The sequence below is a fragment of the Aptenodytes patagonicus genome, chromosome 12, assembly GCF_965638725.1.
Source record: "Aptenodytes patagonicus chromosome 12, bAptPat1.pri.cur, whole genome shotgun sequence".
Classification (NCBI taxonomy): domain Eukaryota; kingdom Metazoa; phylum Chordata; class Aves; order Sphenisciformes; family Spheniscidae; genus Aptenodytes; species Aptenodytes patagonicus.
Window position 1 is genome coordinate 8,366,882 of NC_134960.1, and position 19,836 is coordinate 8,386,717.

General features: G+C 43.0%; 1 protein-coding gene across 1 annotated transcript in view; it reads left to right on the forward strand.

Annotated features, from left to right (window-relative positions):
* Positions 1–18,253, forward strand: part of GALNT10 (polypeptide N-acetylgalactosaminyltransferase 10) — a 96,931-nt gene extending 78,678 nt beyond the window's left edge. Inside the window, exons 8-12 of the mRNA XM_076349933.1 lie at positions 6,993–7,100; positions 8,956–9,177; positions 9,917–10,033; positions 12,145–12,294; positions 13,054–18,253. Of these exons, the coding sequence (XP_076206048.1) occupies positions 6,993–7,100; positions 8,956–9,177; positions 9,917–10,033; positions 12,145–12,294; positions 13,054–13,221 (765 nt within the window). The 3' untranslated portion in view covers positions 13,222–18,253. The remainder of the gene's footprint in view (positions 1–6,992; positions 7,101–8,955; positions 9,178–9,916; positions 10,034–12,144; positions 12,295–13,053) is intronic.
* Positions 18,254–19,836: the final 1,583 nt, after the last annotated feature.

The following is a 19,836-nucleotide window of genomic DNA, read 5'->3' on the forward strand; positions in this document are numbered from 1 at the left end:
CATTGTGCAATAGAAAAATGAAGTTTTAACTGAAAAAGGCTCAGTGTATTTTCAGAAATTAAGATAAATTGATACATTCATCTGTGGCTGATAGATTTAATAATTCTGCTGGAATTGCAAGAATAGAAGGTTTGTTCATAGAATTTATGAAGCTATGACATTTCCTGGAGAGCTTAGAGCTACGTTTTTACCTTTAGAAGCAGACTGAGATTTTGTAGTTAAAGGGGCACTGTCAAATAATTTAAAGCTCTGGGTTTAGACGTGGGGTACCTGTTTTCACATTATTTATTATCTAGTGGGAATTCAGATTCTAAGTGTGCCAAATTTACAGCCCGGCTTTAACAAAGAATCCATTCCTGTGCCTGGGAGTTGTGGGTGCAGGTACTCTTTTGTACTGCTGGTCTTTGATCCACTGCATCAAATCTGGCCTTCTCGTCCCTCACCAGGAGTGGATTTTTTTTTTTTTTCTTCTCCTTAAGCATATTCTTTTTTGGCCATGTATGGACTGTGCTTTACAGTTTTTTGCCTTTATTTTAAAATCCAGGGCTCTGTTGCTGAGAGACTGGAAATAAACAAGTTTATTTAGGAGCCTCTTGCCTTTCTGTTTTGAGATCGTATGTATTTCTGTCATCAGCTGGCTCTGCTTCCTTCTGAGAAGAAACTTTCAGGCTGAAGGCAAGCCAACAGAGAAACCATCAGTGTTTAGCACCTCAGAAAACATTGAGCCAGAGGATGAATCAAACTCTATTAATAGAAGCCTTGCTCCTTGTATGAAATGTGTACACCAAACATCACTAGAAAACATAGCATGCTGGAGGGACAAAAAAATTTAAATTAGAAATAAATGTTCTAACCCTAACTGCTGGTTTGTAGTTTTCTGGGTCTTCTCAATCCCTTAAAAAAGAAATTTCTAGATTAGAAATGAAGGAGTCGATCTATCCATTCCATATTCAAGCAGAAAACACACGCTTCTTTTTTCTTTTGACCTGTGTATATCCAGAATAGCTCAGTGCCTATAACCCAGTACTTCTACAGGTCAGGGGTCTTCCTATTTCAGGTCATCATCAGATGCAATAGGAAGATTGCAGTCTTGAATTTTAGTTGCAGGCATTACACCTGTTCAAATGAGCCTCACTTTTTCATGAACCCTGCTTGCAGAATGCTCCAGGCAAACTGCTCTGCAGGTCTGCGTGGTGTAAGAACCATTCTCCTCCATCTCAGTGGATTACCAGATGCTGACCTTGGAGAACATTCTTGTATTCTGGAGAAAGGGTAAACAAGCATGCCCAGCTATTTGTGTGGCACTTGTTACCTTTCCTTTCTGCTGCCCCCAACTCTACAGCCATAGTTTCTCTGTTCAGTGGACTTCATTGAGGTGGTTTTTTTTTTTTTTGCTTTTTGGGAGTCACTTCCATACTTCTCCTCTCTTACACTTTTTCTGGTCTTTGGTATCTTTCTGCAGTGATGTGAACAAAATTGAATACTTTACCCAAAGTGGCAATGTGTCCTTCCTCTTCTAAACACAACTTAATAGCTCTGATTTTCTGAATGCTCCTGCATACTCAATAAATACCTACATTCTGCTGCCTACATAACCACTTCATTTTCTTTGAGATTAATGTATTTAATTCGGAGCAGTATATATGAAGCATTTAAACTGTTCCTTTCTACAAATGCTACTTTGTAAAGCACTTATCTACGCTCAGTTTTATTTGCGATCATGTTGCCTCTTTTTCAGTATTTTTGTGGCTTCTATTCTGTTTGGCTTACGTAATCTTCACTAAACTGCTTCACGCCTCTCTTCCATAAATATATAGTCTTTGATTTTTTGGGGTATGGGGAAACAGAAGAGGAAAAAGTGTTGTCTCTGACTTGTATAGGCATAAATATAGATGTACTTTGTACCTCAGATATTGAGTGGTGTGGTTCTCAATCCTTTAATCGTACATTGAACTTCAAGAGCAAAGAATGAGAATCTGGAATCGTCCCTCACTAGGTGATAGATCATTTCAGTTTTAGAAATGTTTATCTTGTAATTTAGAGATTGTAAAGTCTTCATAAAATTCAAAGGGCTTGGTGCAAGCAAGCCATATCGACAGTTGCCCTGAAAAGAACAATTAAGGGGGAGGCAAAAGAGATGGGCAGTACTCACGTTCTTCACTCCTTGCTTCAGCACTAGGAAACATCCACTGCACTTATTCTGGTGATCATAGATCATTGCATTTTTCTAGATCCTTTTCCCAAAGCATCGACAGGGATTGCTTCTCTTGGTTTCTATAGCATAAAACATGTTGCATGTTTTCCAGCAAATCCAAGTGCTCCATAGCTTCTGTTTGCATATCTAATGCATGCATCTCCTTTGCCCCGTGTCAGCAGCACATTTCTGATTCACATTTTGCCACTGGCCTCCTGGCAGGTGCATAGTTAAGGTGCAGCTGCCAAGGGGTCAGTTCTGACAGCATTTCTAGTTGTATTGCTGAAGCTAGTGCTGATTGTGAGCCTCCACTGCTTATTCCAGGCACATATTCACACCACTTTCCAGCAGCTCACGTTTGCCCACACTGAAACAGGCCAGGCATTCTGCTACTTTTTTTGTGTTTTTTTTTTTTTTTAAGCCAGCACATGTTGCTTAATTCTAAGGCTCTCAGCTGCAGTACAGGGTGGCTTCTTTCTCCCTTCCTATCTGGTGATGCAGAGATCAGTTTCAGACCGTTGACTTGAATTTTTGGCCTTATTCCCCTATGTGCTTGGTTTCAGGTTCCAGAGTAGCCTCCCACCAAGCAGCAGCAGGAAAATAGACCCCCCTACACTCTGAAACGTGATTATTGGAAAGTGCTATCGTTACTCTAAAATGCTCCAGACGGTAAGGAGGGGCCATGCTGGTGTATGTTGTATGAGAGAAGGCGCTGTGCAAACACATAGATCCCTGTGCCTTTTGAGCTACCTTAATCTTTTATAGAGCAGTAAGTCCCAGCTGCAACAGCAGCTGATGCTTACAATACAGAGGATTATGATTTTCCTGAATTACTGGTTGCCCTTGCTTTCATCCTCTCACCTACCTTGTTATGCAGAGATCCCCCTTGACTTATCCACTGTGTTTTTTTTATTCCCACCTTTCAGTGTGTGCTCAGACAACCTGCCAGCTTCTCTTCATTGGTCCATCCCATGGTCTTTATTTCTGTTGTGGCTTGCAGAAACAGCTTTCTTTTCAAGGCTTGAATCTTTCCTTTGTGATTTTTTCCTCTCTTGGGAAGCATTGACTCATCATGGTGCAGTCTTTGGAAACCATAAACCTTGTATACCCAGATAATTTGTGTTCGCACACCAACTGCGGTATTGTATTGTGTTTGAGAGGAGAGGTTCAGCCGTCTTACGTGACATTGTTTTCTGAAACAGCAGAAAGGGAATTGGATCTGCGTAACGTTCTCATGTAGAGAATAGGTGGCATATTATCTTGTGTTTTCATAGCACGCTAGCTGAGTCAAAGGCTCTTGAGTTGCTTTATGAATATGGAGTTACAGCTCTCCAGGCCACTGAGAAGATGGAAGTAATATCACTGGTGGTGTTATTTGACTTCTCTTGTATATGGTTTTATTATTAAGGTGGGATTGTGGCCTTAGAAAAATCTGTTGCAGTATGCCCGTTGACCTCAGCATAGCCAGGTTTTCTCTTAATTCCAGCAGATCTGTCAGCTGCTAGATTGCTAGCTCAAAATGTAGATTGGTAAAATTCTGCCTGAGGAGGAAGAGAAATTTCCTATTCTCTCCTAATGAGATCTGATTAGATCATTGTGTAAAGCGCTGCCTGCCTGACCAGCTTTAATTCTTGTTCATACGGCGTTCTAGTAAATGGCTGACTGAAATTAAGTGCATCAAGTTCAGGCTCTGATGTTTACTGTCGTGTCAGCCAGGGAGATGAGGCACCATCTCACCCTTCTGTAAAACAAGAACAAGAGGAAACTGGCTCCCCTAGCCTAAGGCGAACACAGTAAGTGACAGTCAGTGTCACTGTGAAGGCACAAGGTGTTGCCCCACAAACAGTGCTGTTTCAGCTGTTTGACAGTGCTGTATTTTTAGCAGTGTAAGTTCCGGTGTGTCATGCCTGTGAACTGTACCCTTGTTTAAAAACAACCAAATATCGCTAACTGAGTTGAAGCATTCTCTCAGCTAGCATGCAGCTATTTTGGGTTTGCTTCACTTGCAGTTATTCCTTGACAGACCCTTGGATGTGATTCCCCTGACCTTTACCTCTAGCTTTCTAATGCTTTTGTTGGCTGTGTTTTACCAATGCATGTCGTGCTCTTTCCCTCTCCCCCTTCTTCCAGTTTTATAGATAAAGACTGGTAATTGTCTTTATGGAGGTTGTAATGAGTTCTGTCACTGCACAAAGCAGCTCACTAATAAAATAAATCAAAGCAGCAATGAATGAATGGAAAGCCTGCTTTTAAAATTAGATTTGTACTGCAAGTGCCACACTGTCACTTGCAGCGTGAGACAATGTTAAAAAGGCACTGAGTTGGCAAAGTACCTTGAAAGGGTCACTGAGCTCTGGTAGCAGGAATTAGGAAGCTTTCTGTTGCCTCCACACAGAACTGGTAATTGCAGCATCATTTGGGAGTAAATACTTTAAAGCACAGTTAGGAAAAGAGCACGTAAAACTGATCTTAGATTTTACTTGTTCAGTAACTCGGTTAAGAAGCCTTTTTTATCATGTCATTACATGTGTTTATGTAACGTCGTCTTCTATGCCTGGAGTCTTGTACAAGCTTGGAGCTCTTGGCCCAACATATCACCAGTTCTGTCTAGCTTCCCATACCCCCTGCCCCTCCAACGTACCACTCGGTAGATAAGTGCTGTCTGTATTATTGCTTCACAAGTTCTGCAGTGCAAGGACAGCGCTCTCCTCTCTAGCTGCATATTGACTGCAGGGGTCTGTTTCTCACTTAACTTAGGGAAGTCGTGTTTTCAGAGGAGATGCGTATTCATGGTGGCCTGAATGAAAGCCTTTCCTTAGAGATCAAGGGCAGGCCTTAGAGATCAAGGGCAGGTAAGGCATCCTGTGGGCAGGCAGCAAGAATAACAAGCTGGTGTTTTCGTTCAGGCTTGTGTTACACTAAAATGCAGCTGCTTGTGAACCGATAGGGCTTTCGTGACGTAGGGTGCAGTGCACAGGGTAAGAATACGGGTTGTTGAGGAGTGTGTCTGTCTGTGCAACTGAGCTCTAGGGTTCTTCAGCTGTTCCTGCAGTTTTTTATAGTTCCCAGATCTGTTGGAGATAAAGACTGGTAATTGAAAGAGTCTTGCACAAACCATTTCTGTCATAGAAACACAAAACATCCCCAAATTCTTGTTTTTTCAGTCTACCTGTTAATTTCCTAGCAGAGAAATCACACTGTGGCCCTCTGCAGCAAAAAGCACAGCAGCTATAAAATAAGAAGCATTTCTAATTCCACTAGAAACTTCACAGAAGCTGAGCGCTAGTTTCTTTTTTCATCTTCATCTCTTCTGTACCAGCCTCTCAAGACACAGCAGGGACAAAAGGAATGAAATTCTGTAGAAGGAGTGTTTGTCAACTTTCTTCTTGTCTCTCTCACCATAATGACATGTAATTAAGTACCTTGAACTTTAGAAGTTGCCTGTGAAAAATATTCCTCTAACTGAGAGCAACCAACCTCCATTAAGTTATACGCAGTCAGCAAATGACTGTAATTATTAGGGCCAGTAGACAGAGCTGAAACTCCAGAGGACTTTAGTGTCAGAGCTAATAATTATGCAGCAGCCTTGGCCAAATATTTCTCTTCCAAGCTAAGTATTTAATATTGTCACTGTAGAATATTAATGGAATTGCCTGCTATGTGTGAAGCTGTTGACTAAGCTCATTGTACAGTGAACTGCGGTGGCTCAAATTAGCCACAGTGAATGGAGAGATCAAGAACACTGCATCAGCCTGCAGGACCAGCAGACCTTCTTAAATACTGCTGCCTTCGGGGCATTAACATAAGATCTGGGGACAAAATGAAGGGCAAGACAGTGTCATGCTTCAGGAATTCAGAAAGTCATTTGTTTTGCATACTGGAGGATATTTTTTCTTTAAGTATTGATTAGATATCTCTGGCAAGTACGTAAGAATATATTTCTTAAACCTAATGAAGTAGGTTGGCTGGTTCAGAACACATCTCCTTTGGTTTTGCTTGGACAAAATTATTACATCCATGCTATAAATAAGGAATAAAAGAAAGTTGTTGCAGAGGGTTGGCATAAAGTGAAATCTTCCCAGATGGGGGAACAAACTTCTGGGTCTAATCTAGACATTAACCAAGCATCAAGGTAGTCATCTTCAACTAACAGTGTGTTCCAGTGACTTTCTGAGGGCTTTTTTAAAGCTAATTATGTTTTCACCAGCCAGGGATTTCTACTTAATTGTAAAGCTGCAAAAGTAATGAGTGCATATCAGCAATGAAACCATACGAGAGCAGTGATAACCACGGGAAAAAGTAGCAGTTTATTCTGTTTTCTGGCACTTGAACAGGCTCATGAATTCCTTGGAGTGTTTTGTGTAACACATGACCTGTACTACAGAGATGGCCTCCCTTTTACAGCAACATTACACAACCTATACCTATGTCTTATATGGCAGTCCAGTTTAACTATTGTGGTTACTATTGCTGTAATAACATATAGCAATTTAAAGTGTGCTGTTCTCTGGGTGCTTGGATTTTTTTTCTGTTCTTTTCTTTAAAGAATGCAAAATTGAACTGTTTAGCCATTGGACTTGATAGCACTTCTGCTAAATCAAGGCTTGCTGCATGGCTTTAAGCAGGTAGTTATAGGATTTGAGACTAAGGCAAAGTGGGGAGGGCATTTGGGAGAGAGTGTACTTTAAAGTAAAAAATCTGGGTTAAGCTTTTTCATGATTTGAAAGTCTTTCTTTTTTTACTACTTCATTTTTCTCCATATAACCAAGAGTGAATCTGTATCTCTCCTGTTCCACAGGTATGGATGTGTGGGGGTCGCATGGAGGACATCCCTTGCTCTAGAGTTGGACATATCTACAGAAAATATGTTCCATACAAGGTTCCAACTGGAGTCAGCCTGGCAAGAGTAAGTGGTAATAGCATTCCCCACAACAGATGCCTGACTGCAATGTGACCATGCTGTTGTTCCCTCTCACCCCACAATGGGAGGCAAATGTAGGCTTTGTAGTCCATAAATTGTAGTCATACAGTGGTCAAATTGAGCAGTTTTGCAGTGGTGGATGTGTTGCGCAAAGGGAAGAGAGCCTAGGGGAGCTGCAGGCTCATGTGCAGACAGCTGCCATGCTCCAGGCATCAGCCATTGCTAGGTGTTGGGAAGGGACTTTGCGATCAGGCACTGGCTATGGAATCACCAGTAAAAACAAGATAATTTGTATAATACTTCAGTCATTTTATAGCTGCACTCTCCAAGAGCAGCAGGCTTCAGCATGGTGATTGTGTTTTGGTGATTGAAAGACCTCTCAACTTCAAGCATCACAGACCACTGAATGGGCAAGCTGTAATTTTCCACGATGGAACATTCTGTGCCATCTTATTTCTTAATCTAGTGTAGCCCAAGGAGGAAAGAGCTTTTGCCTATCATGCACTAGCTTTCTGCAGTTAATTTCCAAACTGAGAAGGGATTGTATTGCCCTCTGGTGGGAGAAAAAAATCATAGGTGCAAGAAGGCTGCAAAACTAAAAAACATAAAAAGGTACCCTGCTGTTCTGCAGTCTCATGGCTTGCACAATATTAAAATGTTTCCCAGTTTAATAGCATTGCCCTAGTTACAGATTTGGATTTATTACTTAGCCCAGCAATGACCTGTCAGAGCGATAGAGTGCTCTCCTCTCTGTGCCATCCCTTCAGGAAGGAGCTATATTTCTTTTAATTCAGTATTTGGCTCTTGCATACTCCTACAGTACTGGAAGGAGATGGCGGACAGGTGTAGGAAAGGCTGTTTCTTGGCATCTAAGATCGTACAGTCACCTTGAGATGAACACCTGCGCTTGTTGTGTATGGGCTGCATTTGGGGCAGGGTCAGCACACTGCTCATTCTTAACGTCCTAATTTTTTTGGTAGTAAATGACCACTGCTGGACTGACCACGTTCCTGCAAGGTGGGCAGTGCTGCTGGGTCACTGAAGTCATGACCGCACATGGCACGTTACTGTGCGGCACCAAGAATGTACCTGATGTTGCCAGAGAACAGTCCAAGGTCCAACAGTCTCTTGAGTGTGTTGTGACAAGCAGTAGGGCGAGTATTTCAAGAGGGTGGTGTTGATTGCCGTCTCGGAATTACACAGTGGATTAAGCTTTACAGCGATATGTGAAATATACTGCTGCCAGCAAGTAAACCCATTGCTTCTATTCTGAAGGATCATCACCTGAAAGTTCCATATTCCTGTGGTATTTCAGAGTTTCTCTTAAACAGCTTTTTACCCAAGAAAACGGAAAAATAGTGGTAGGAAAGAATATTGTGAACTGAAGCTTTCCAGAAGGGGGTACTGCAAATCCCATTCCTAGGTGGATATAAAAGATGCAATAAGAAGGATTTAAGAAAGCAGCTTTTTGTCAGGGACCTTTGAATGTCCAGTGGTATTTACCAGCATCATTTTCTGACTAGCTTCTTTACAGAAAAAAGGAAGAAAACCCAACTTTTGATTAATGTCGTTTTTCTTAGCCACAAGGAACTAGATATAATGGCCAAGTGCCAGGATTCTGTTTTGACCTCAGCTGAAAATATATTTCTAAAAGTCCCTTGGAACTAGAGAATAATAAAAATAATCTTCATCCTGAAGCTGGAGAGAAAGAGTGAATGTGAATGAAAATCCTTTCTGAGCAAAAACACGAGAGCTGTTCTGAATGCTAATGTCAGTAGTTTGTGCAGAGTGTTCTCAGGTGTCTTTCTCTCATTTTCACACGTGGCTGTCACCCACACAGAACTTGAAGCGGGTGGCTGAGGTGTGGATGGACGAGTATGCAGAGTACATATACCAGCGTAGACCAGAGTACCGGCATCTTTCTGCAGGGGACGTCGCAGCTCAGAAGGAACTTCGCAACAACCTCAACTGCAAAAGCTTCAAATGGTTCATGAACGAGGTCGCGTGGGACTTGCCAAAGTTTTACCCACCAGTGGAGCCTCCAGCAGCTGCTTGGGGAGAGGCAAGTTTGTGCTCTCAAATCTGCAGTGGGCAAACAGGCTGCGGTTTGGTTTTTTAAAGTTGCCTTACCCATGTGCTCCAGTACCGCTTTGCTGTGGGTAAGGTGGCAAGCGAGTGTTTAAAGGTCCTACTTGATATGTCTCAAAGACCAGAACTCCTCTACCATTATATTGGCCTGATCAAAGAAGGCAGTTAGGCAGCTGTTTCTATTAGTGCGCAGCTACAAAGAGAGTAGAGACTTGGCTTCTTCTGCATCTTGCGTATTTAGTAGAAGGCAGAACATGCCAACAGGGAGGACTAAGGAGAGGCGGCAGCTGAGCAATAGTAGGAATCTTGTATTTCCAAAGAGCTACAGAACTGTGTTGAGCTACTCTGCTCCTTAGCTTTCCCATCTGAAAGCCAGGAAAACCACCCCTGGTTTTGAGTCAGCTGTGTTCTGGGAAAAGAATCACACCAGGAGTGAAGTCGTGGATTGTTACGCATAACAACATAGTGGGCTCTGCAGTTCTGTAGCTAATGGGTTTTGCTGTGTCCTGGAGGTTATTGTACAGCTGACGATGGGTCCTATTTTGAGTTCCTGTGCTTTCTTCTAGCTGTTATCTGCCAGCTCAGATACGTAGTTAAATGAGGAATCTTAAAACTGTCTTCATACAAATACTGCCACTATTTGAGGCAATTTAAGCCTTCTTTCGTGTCACTTAGTAAGAATAGGAGATTCAGTGACTAATTTACTATTTCAGGTACGCAATGTAGGAACTGGACTGTGTGTGGATACTAAGCATGGGGCCCTGGGATCCCCACTGAGGCTGGAAAACTGTGTGAAGGACAGAGGAGACGCAGCATGGAACAACGTGCAGGTAACAGTCCCTCTGATAAATCATCGGCCCCTAAATAAATGTGGGGAGGGAGAAGTTATAAGAACAAATGTTTGAGAAGGAAGGCGGTTGCAGAATTCTGTCAGGTGAACAGAGGATGCTGTGCACCCCAAGGCTCATGTGCTAATTGTACTTGATGGGCTTGTAGCAGGATGTGGCTTGTGCTTGTGGCAGGGTTTGGAGCCTGGTTTGTGCAGAGCTTTTACCTCCGCTTTGAAGTTCTCAGAGTGAACAAAAGATAGCACAAGCAAACAATATGCCAAAATAATAAAAGAAACCAGTAACAAGGCAGCTGCAATATGTAACAAAGTGAATATTAACTTCAAAGGTTGTACTGAAAGAAGTGATAGAGGAGCATCATGCATATTAATGAACCTGCAGGAGCATTCAATAACCGCTTACTATCATCCCTCTGACAGGAGGCAAATGCATTATAAACACCCAACCATTGCGGGAGAGAGATGAAACCGGCCAGGCTATAGATTCACCCTCTCAACATATAAGGTGCCAGAAATGACAGCTTTATTGTAACAGAAGGGAAGGAAATATTAGTTTGTCTAAACTGTAGCAGCTGAGCTGAGAAAAGATCAAGAAAACAATGCCTCCATTACAGAGCCATGCATAACTCTTCAGGGGAATGGCTTCAGGAGACAGAGGGTTGTTGCATATCAATTTTGATGCATGAAAACTAGAAACAAAACCAATTTACTCGGGCACAGTCCAAAAATAAGCTTCTGTTGTGTCAGGAGGATCTTGAACAATTAGTGTTGGCTTATGTTTAGGAGGAGAATGTGTTTTGAACATCTGTGTAGCATTGAGCCTAAATGATAGTGGTAATTTCTCTCCCAAGAGAGGTTTAGGAGACAGACAGAAACAAAGTAGCTTCTTTGTGCAAAAGTTTTTGGCCGTGCTGCTTCAAATAGTAGCACCCTGCTCATTACTGGACTTTCTTACTGCCCCTTGAAATCTCTCTAAAGAGGACCATTCCTCTACCTGGCTCCAAAAGGAGCCCCCAGAACAGCCCTTCCCCTCGGGGACTGAGAGAGAGGTGTGCTGGCTAGTAGCCCTGCAGAACCACGTTGGCTAGTGCTGGTCACAGAGGACACTTGCACCCTTGCCAGAGGTGCTGCCCTTGTCAAAGCAGAAAGCAAAAGCTTGACAGCAAGTTTATCTTTTGTGGGATTCAGTCCTACGATGCTTAAAACATGTCATAAGCCAAACCATGATCATCAGACTGAAGATGCAGCTTGACCACGCTACTGTCTCAAGCCGTGGCCAAAAGCAAATGCCACAGGGGCAGTGCAAGGAACAGAGCATGCATGTGGTGGTACTTCCACCAACTGTTCTCCTGTGGTCCGATCCCTGTGGCTCAGGGATTTCCAGGCCACACGTGCTGGCATCCAGCAACTTTAATCAGGGCCATAGCATTGCCAGGCATTGATAGGTTGTGCCTAGTTACTAGAGCTAAAACCCTTTCTCTTCTTTTCTGTAGTATCCCTCCTTTCATTTCACCCAAAAGCGCTGAGAGATCATTGCAGGATCAGTAGAAGAGAGCACCAGGAAGCATTGCCCTAGTGATTGCCCTTCTGACACTCCTGTGGAGTTGGGTGGGGAGCTGTGGGCCTCCCGGTTTCTTGTCCCAGAAGGCGTGGGACAGACTTTTCTCAAGGTGACTGCAGGCTGCCTGTGCAGACTCGGGTATTTACTGCCAGCCTTAACTCAGAGCTCCTGTAGCGCTCTGCCTTTTTTGCTAGCAGTGAAGTGCTGTAATTGGTCAGCTGCTCACTTAATCCATGATGTATGTCTGCATTGCAGAGACATTCAAGGCTGCTATTAGTACCCAAGCTAACTAGCATGGCTGTTTGCAGCAGCACAGTCTCATTTAGCATGCTGTGTGGCAGTCCACGGGGTAGCTGTTACAGACTCCCCTAGTCAGCAGTCCCTGTCCCCAGAGGTGGAAGTTTTTCTCTACAAGATACTGTCCTTTCCCTGAAGCCATCCCCACCCTGTGGGCAAAGAAGGGAACATCATTCTGCTGGTGAAAGCACCGTGCCCAGTACCAGCCATCCTGAGGGTCCTGTTTGTCCTGGCAGGTATTCACATTCAGCTGGAGAGAAGACATCCGTCCTGGGGATCCTCAGCATACCAAGAAGTTTTGTTTTGATGCCATTTCCCACAGCAGCCCTGTGACCCTCTATGACTGTCATGGAATGAAGGGGAACCAGCTCTGGAGATACCGAAAAGTGAGTGTGTGCGCACGCGTGTGCATTTGCTCATTTAAGGTGTCAAATTGCCTGTAGGCACTTAAGTTTCCTTAAAATGTCACCACTCATGTTTTATTCCTCAGTTCATGTATCTGTGATAAGAGAATCTTTGGGCAATGTTGTCATTGTGCCATTAATTAACCTTGATTAGAAAGAGGTGACTCCGCTCTTTCACTGGTTAGAAATGGTGAGGACTTCTTCTCCAGGGCTTGCTAAGCAGACGTACACGTTCTCCTTGTAGTCCTGTCCGCAGCTGGCAGTGAGGTGACGCAACACCCTTGCAAAACCTGTTTGCAGAGAGCTGTGCTGTGTTTATTGGTTTGTTCTGAATAGTAGAAGGTCATGCCAAAAGTAGATAAGGATTTATTCACCCTCCTACTAAGCAATGCTTTTGTGGCCAACAGGTGAGTAAATTCGTGACTCAATGCCCTGTCCTAGTCCTTGCAATCTGCACGCACAGTGCCTCAGAGTGACTGCAGCAGGATGTCAGCCTGCAGGCTGGGGAACCAGACCTAGCTTTTGAGCTTCCTAGTGCAGTTGGGAGGATTGGGCTGGATACTGTTGCAAAGGGTGGGAGTGGACCCTGACACTTACCAAGCAGTTAAGTGCGGAACAACTTCTTCAGATACATCCAAGTGACAAAATAGCTTGCCTTGGGTTTTAAGACTTCTTTCTGTTGGCTTTAAAACAGCTTTGCTTCTCTGCTTAGCAACCTCACATCAAATTTCTCTTCTCCAGGACAAGACCCTCTACCATCCAGTAAGCAGCAGCTGTATGGACTGCAGTGAGAGTGACCGAAAGATCTTTATGAATAGCTGCAATCCTTCATCTCCAACACAGCAGTGGATATTTGAACATACAAACTCAACCGTCTTGGAAAAATTTAACAGAAATCTTGATCTTTAAAAGACTGAGAATATATATATATATATATTTTACAATTATAGTTTTTACTGGGGAGGATTACAAAAAATTTTTTTAAGAATACTTTTTTTTAAACAGTTAATGAAGGTAAAAGGGAGAATCTCAGGAGAAGGTTAAATAGCAGGCCAGTCTTTATTGCAAAGATGCTGCATCCTTCTCTTCTGGGGATGGTGGAATTTTAAAGGCTTTGCCAGAGCCACTTCTGTGCTGAGACTGAACAGAAACTCTGTTTTTAGAGGAGTCTGAATGTGATTTAAACTGCTTTTTTTTTTTTTGCCTTTTTTTTGTTTTGTTTTATTTGCCACCTGGGTCTGGTGTTAAATGATCTTGTTATCTGGGACCCTCCAGGACTTTTTGTAGCTGCTATACTACCCACTGAAGTGTTCCCACATAGGTGCTTTATCTTCCAAAGTCCATCTAAGTAAAATCTTGAACACAAGATTTAATCCTCCAACGTCATAGCCATCAGAAAAAAAAAAAGGGCCATCAAAAGGTAAAATGAAATGAATATTTTTTTTGCCCTAAACCAAAATGTATTTCAAACAGGTTGAGCATTATTACTTTCGAAATCGTAGGTCTGATAAAGGAATGAGCTCTAGTGGAAGTGCAGCCAAGTGTTGGGAATATCGCTGTAGTTATTAGCGATGAGCAATCTGGGTTTCTGGTCCATTCGCTTTGCAGTCAGTTTGTCACTCTGTTGAATCTTCAAGGTGAAAGATTAGCAGAGGGTTTTTAAGTAAGCACAGTTCTTACAGGTGAAGATTTTTGCTAAGAGCCTTTGGATATCAGGTTCCAAATTTGCCTTTTATTCAGAATCTTTTTAGCATGGACACGTCTAGGGTTTCTCAGAGTTAAATCTGCTACATGAACGCAACTTCCATTTTTCCTTTACAGGTTTGAAGGTTAACTTAATTCACAGTTGGTGTGAGCAGATTAATTCAGGATAATTAAGTCAGGGCTGAGGTTAGCCATTGGTCTTTATCCATTTGTTCTTCAGTCTGTAGTTTGCTGCAGTCATGAGTTCTGTGGTCAGTAGTGTTCTAGCCTTGTGGGAATGTGCTATTGATCTCTCCTCCTTTCCCAACATACGCAGCACTGTACAGTGTACTGTGACTGGAAATCTGTTTGCTTAAGCAGCGATGTGGGATTGATGGCCCAATTTCACTAGTACCCTGTCCCTTGTGTAGTCAGTTAGCAGTGCAAGCTATTACCCTTCTGGTTTGGCTGCAGGATCTACCAGACACTGAACCAGAATTGTCTCATTCCAGGAGCTGGAAAAAAGTACTGACACTAAAGGATGAATGGAGGACCGTTGGTTTCAAGTCTGTCTTAAGCAAGTGTTTAAAAAAACCCACACTGGTTTGAAATTAAGTTGTTGCAAAAACAGAGTTAATAGTTCAGCCCGCTTAGTCTTATGCTGAAGGCAGCAGTGGCATTTTCTAGTAAAAGCTGTGAATGACGGTGCAGTTAACCTTTTGCAAAGATGCTGCGTAAATCAATATAACTAGCCCTTTTCTGGTAATTGCCCAGCTCCGCAGTTTGTCCAGCTGAGGAGGTAGTGTGCAGCCAGCTCTGAGAGTGAAAGGCTGGAACACTCAGGGTAGGAGCGGGGTACCCCTCTGGGACTCTTGATAAGCATGATTAATGGACTTCCCCCCCTTGGAGGGGCAGGGAAGCTCTGCTCTGGGGTATCTTTCTCTCCTGTGAAGACAAGGAGATTTTTGCCTAGTGTCAAGAAACAAGCAGGCTGGTTCCCTCTGCAGAGCTCCAAAAGTAAGAAGCCCTTTCTGATGTTGCCAATTGTAGGATCGTTGCCCATGTTTCAGATGTCTTTGAGGCCATGTAGTGCTGTGTCTGTCAACTGGGAGCAGACCAGGACACAACTAGCTGCCTCTCAAGTCTGATGTATCGACTACGAGGCTCAAAATCATCTCCACCTCTCTCATCCTCGCAGCTGAGGCCATGTCTGACCTGCTCTGCCAACTTACCTGGCCCATGCCGTCACGAAGCAAGGGAAACACGGGCACTGCGTTGCAGCTGGGACCGGGCTTGCCAAATGTGTTGGCGTCTAACATTTTGGGAGTGAAGAAAGAAAAAAAGCTCTAAGCTTTCCTTGTGACAGTTTTGCAGCAGCATTGCTGTGGAAGTGAGACCAGTGTCAAACAGAGTTGACATCTTATGTTCTCAGTAACTACAATATGTCTGTCATTAGGATCCCTTTTCATTTCTGTGGGAGACAGAGCCACTTTCCAGTGCTTTGTGTCTGACTGTTGCTTTCCTTAAGTTATTAATGCTCTCATTAGTCTAGTAGTGCTGACTGTGGATCACTAGATGGCCTGACTAGATGTCTTTATGAATGTTTTAATACCTGTGGAACAAGAAGCTGTTTGTCCATGAACAGTGCTAGTTTTTTATAATTGGGACACAATCAGCAAATTATATAAATGGACTGTGGGTCATTCTGCTTGCAGCTTGCAACTTTGTGTGTCTTCGTTTTCTAATGAGAGGATTAGCTTCTGTTTCTAAAATGCATGGCTTGCTTTGTACTTGGGCTCACCTTGTAAAGAGAGTCCTCACTGCTTGGCTTGCTGGACGCTTGCTTCAGAGAGAACTGCAGTAACAAACAGGTCTTTTACCACTTAACGATCTTAATTCGGAGAGAAAGGACAGCTCTTAGCAGTATGCACAAAAAGATTAGGTAATTGTTGAGGCAATTCCTGTTTGACAACCAACCACCAGTACATGGAAACTGGAGCTTTAGTGTGAGTGGTCCTACTGGGTCCTTCTCAGTGCGGTTGATCTGATGTGTTTTCTGAAGGTTTGGGATCTGAGTGTGATAAGTGCCCCACAAAGTCCGTACACTTCTGACTGGCTCGCTGCTGGGCTTTGAGCTATTAATTTATTTACATCAATTATACTTTTCAATACCCTAGAGGTTTTGCTGACTAATGACTTAATATAGCCAACCATCCACTGATTGAGAAATAGAAGCTGTATTTCATAATCTGTACCTTTAACTGAGCCTTTGCTGGGCAATCTGGTTAATTATTCCAATTACTTTTGGTTATTTGTAAGCAGAATTGCTAAAGCATGAATACATAAGCAAATCTTCACATCTGCATGCAAGTCAAGACTGGAGATTAAATACCAGTGATTATCTAATGCAAAATAAATGTTTTCATATTTTTTCCCAAAAAATATTCAAACAACCCTTCTCTCCAAGGCTGCATAAATTCTGCTGCTTTTAAGTATCAGAATCCCAGACAACAGGGAGATCCCTGGATGTGTGTTACGTCGCATAATAATACTTTGATTTGCTCTTGAAGCTCTTGTTGATTTATACTGGTGCTAATCTCTAAGGCCTACAAACAGAGTAATAGGTTTGGGGCTCTTATGTGTGCAAGATGTCTTTTTTCATGCCTGGGAAATTAACTTTCTTTTCCACACCATAACAGAAGAATGTGTGGGCCTTTCTGAAAGGGGAATACAGCATCATTAAAATAAAGATGTGCCTTTTTAAATGTAACTGTACAGCAAATGCTTAAACTTGAACCATTTCCTAGTGCCTTGCTGGACAAGAGAGAAGAGGGGAAGGGGTTGGGAGGTAATGATGTAAGAGAAAGCTTGCAGTGTTTGTGTGTGGTTTTTTTAAAATGTCTGACTTTAAGTGCAAAATTTGTGTGAACGACAGTAATTCAGAAGCTCCTGGGTTTCCTCTGTTAAATCGGTATCATTAATGACTCGGGGGGGGGGTGTCATTCCTAATAGGAAGACTTGGAAAGGATGGCAGCTTCCTCTTGGTGCACTGTAACAACTACAGCTAGACCAGAGGATGTCTTGGTTAGCTGTTGGATGTTTCACCTCATGGTGAAGGCTCATGCATTTCACCGGCATGCAAGATCCTGCATTTTGGGATCTATTTGGGACAAATAGTCCCAAAGGGATATAAAATCTGTGTCTTTCAGAAAGTCGATGCCTTCCATCACTGGGAAACTTTTAAAAGGTCTGTTCAAATCTCTGATACAGAAGTAGCAAGAAAGCAATTTCTCAGCTTAACTTTCTTCCTGGTTTGTTTTACAGTAGTCTATGTACAGGGCTTTGCTTTCCTTTACTGGAGAGTCACAGTCGGCAAACTTTCCTCCTCCCTGCCGCACTGGGAGACATTGAGACATTGCCGCATTGAGACATCAATGTACTGAAAGTCAAACAGGCACCACCAGCAACCGGCACTGCGAGAACACAGTGCTCTCGTAGCTACTGCAGGATCATTACAGTAGCTATGCTGGCTCACATCACCGAGGGGAGAGGAGAGAGATCTCCTCAAAGTCATACTGGGCAATCAGGTAACTGCTGGGTAAAAAGGGAGAAGCATTTCTTTTAAATTGTCTTTCAAGATATGGAAAGACCCTTGAATGGTTCTGACTGGAGAGAACAGACAGCCTCTAGCAGTCAGCCTGTCACGCTTTCAATCGAAAGAGCCCTGGTAACATTATGTCTGAAACAGTCTGGCTCTGCTAGCACAAGGCTTTCAAGCATACCTTGCATCCCACATCCACTGCTGGCTGCTGCGGATCATGTTCCTACTCACCTACTGTATTTCTAACCACTTGCAAGGAGCCTGGTGGTGCCTAAGTCGGTCCTTATCTGACAAGCGGCAATCTAGGCTTCCATTTTAACAATCATTTAGCATGAAAAGATTCTTAAATAGTTAGCAAACTGTTGCCAAAATGATGAGTAGCTTTAGGTTAATGTCAGAGTCTGCGGGGGTAGGATTAAAAGGTCTTTCACAGGATCATAGAATCATAGAATCATAGAATCATTGAGGTTGGAAAAGACCTCTAAGATCATCGAGTCCAACCGTCAACCCAACACCACCATGCCCACTAAGCCATGTCCCTAAGCGCCTCATCTACACGTCTTTTAAAAACCTCCAGGGATGGGGACTCCACCACTTCCCTGGGCAGCCTGTTCCAATGTTTCACCACTCTTTCAGTAAAGAAATTTTTCCTGATATCCAATCTAAACCTCCCCTGGCGCAACTTGAGGCCATTTCCTCTCGTCCTATCGCTTGTTACTTCGGAGAAAAGACCGACCCCCACCTCGCTACAACCTCCTTTCAGGGAGTTGTAGAGAGCGATGAGGTCTCCCCTCAGCCTCCTTTTCTCCAGGCTGAACAGTCCCAGTTCCCTCAGCCGCTCCTCATAAGACTTGTTCTCCAGACCCCTCACCAGCCTCGTTGCCCTTCTCTGGACACGCTCCAGCACCTCAATGTCCTTCTTGTAGTGAGGGGCCCAAAACTGAACACAGTATTCGAGGTGCGGCCTCACCAGTGCCGAGTACAGGGGCACGATCACTTCCCTACTCCTGCTGGCCACACTATTTCTGATACAGGCCAGGATGCCATTGGCCTTCTTGGATTGCATAGCAATTCATTGGATTGCATAGCATTCATTGGATGCATAGCAAAAGGCGGGCTGGACTGGGAGTCAGGAGCACTGGGTCCTGCTCCCCGTCTACCAGTGACCTATTACTTGATCTTAAGCAAGGAAAGTCTGTGTGCTGCAATTTCCCAACCTGTGTAAGATTTAGCTTTAAGTGCTTTATTTGCTGACCTAATGAGTGTCGAGTCCATATTTTAAAACAAGATGCAAGTCCTCACCTGGTTCGAGTGGAGGGGAGAGATGCAATGGGTGGAGATTGGGAAAGCTGAGATCTGAAGTTTCCATCAGCATTCAACACACAGTTGTCAATTCATCTCATATTCCTCATTAACCAGTCAGATTGATTTATTCACATTCTAAATTTAAGGTGTAACTAAAATAAACTCACCTCCTGCTCCGATTGCTCCTTTGTAGTGTCACGCTTTAACTTGGACATCTGCATATGAAACTAGGCAATGATAGATTATGGAAATCCTAATAAAAATCCCATGTCTGTTTTTTGACTCTGCCTCTGCTAGCTGAATATGCTCCTTTATTCGCTGCATTTGAGCTTTCTTGATGCTTCTGTATGACCCAAAAGGCTTCAATGATTCCAGCAGATGTGAGGGATTTGGGAGTTTTATATAAAGCCACTGGATCTATGTGGTCTTAAATCTACTAGTTCAACTCTAGGAAAAAAGTCCTAATCCCAATTAGTGAGCAAGCAAATGTGAACTTCAACCACAAAACAAGATAAAAACTGATCAAGCCAATAGGCTAAAACTTTAGCCTTTACAGTAACAATAACAAATAGCTTCAGCCTCTAGGGTGGAGAAGGGAATTGGTTTCAAAATGCATTCTCCAGGATCTCAGCGATAAGGTCTAAGTTTGTCTATTCCTTGTACTGCATGCATTTTATCTGTAAAACTGGATGGTGCCTCTTGAATCAGTGTATATTTATTTCTGTGCATATTAGGACCAACAGCCTAATATCTGGGGGTGGTAAAGGACTTGTAGCACTTTAATGTAGTAGCTTTCATAAATTGGGAACCATTGATAGAATGCCTAGTGTTTTTAAAGTTGAATGGACTTCCTTTTATAATATATTTAAAATAAATTTTTAATGTGTTTTCTGAAACTGTGTATGCAGAAATGACTGTCCCTGCCTGTTTTGCTC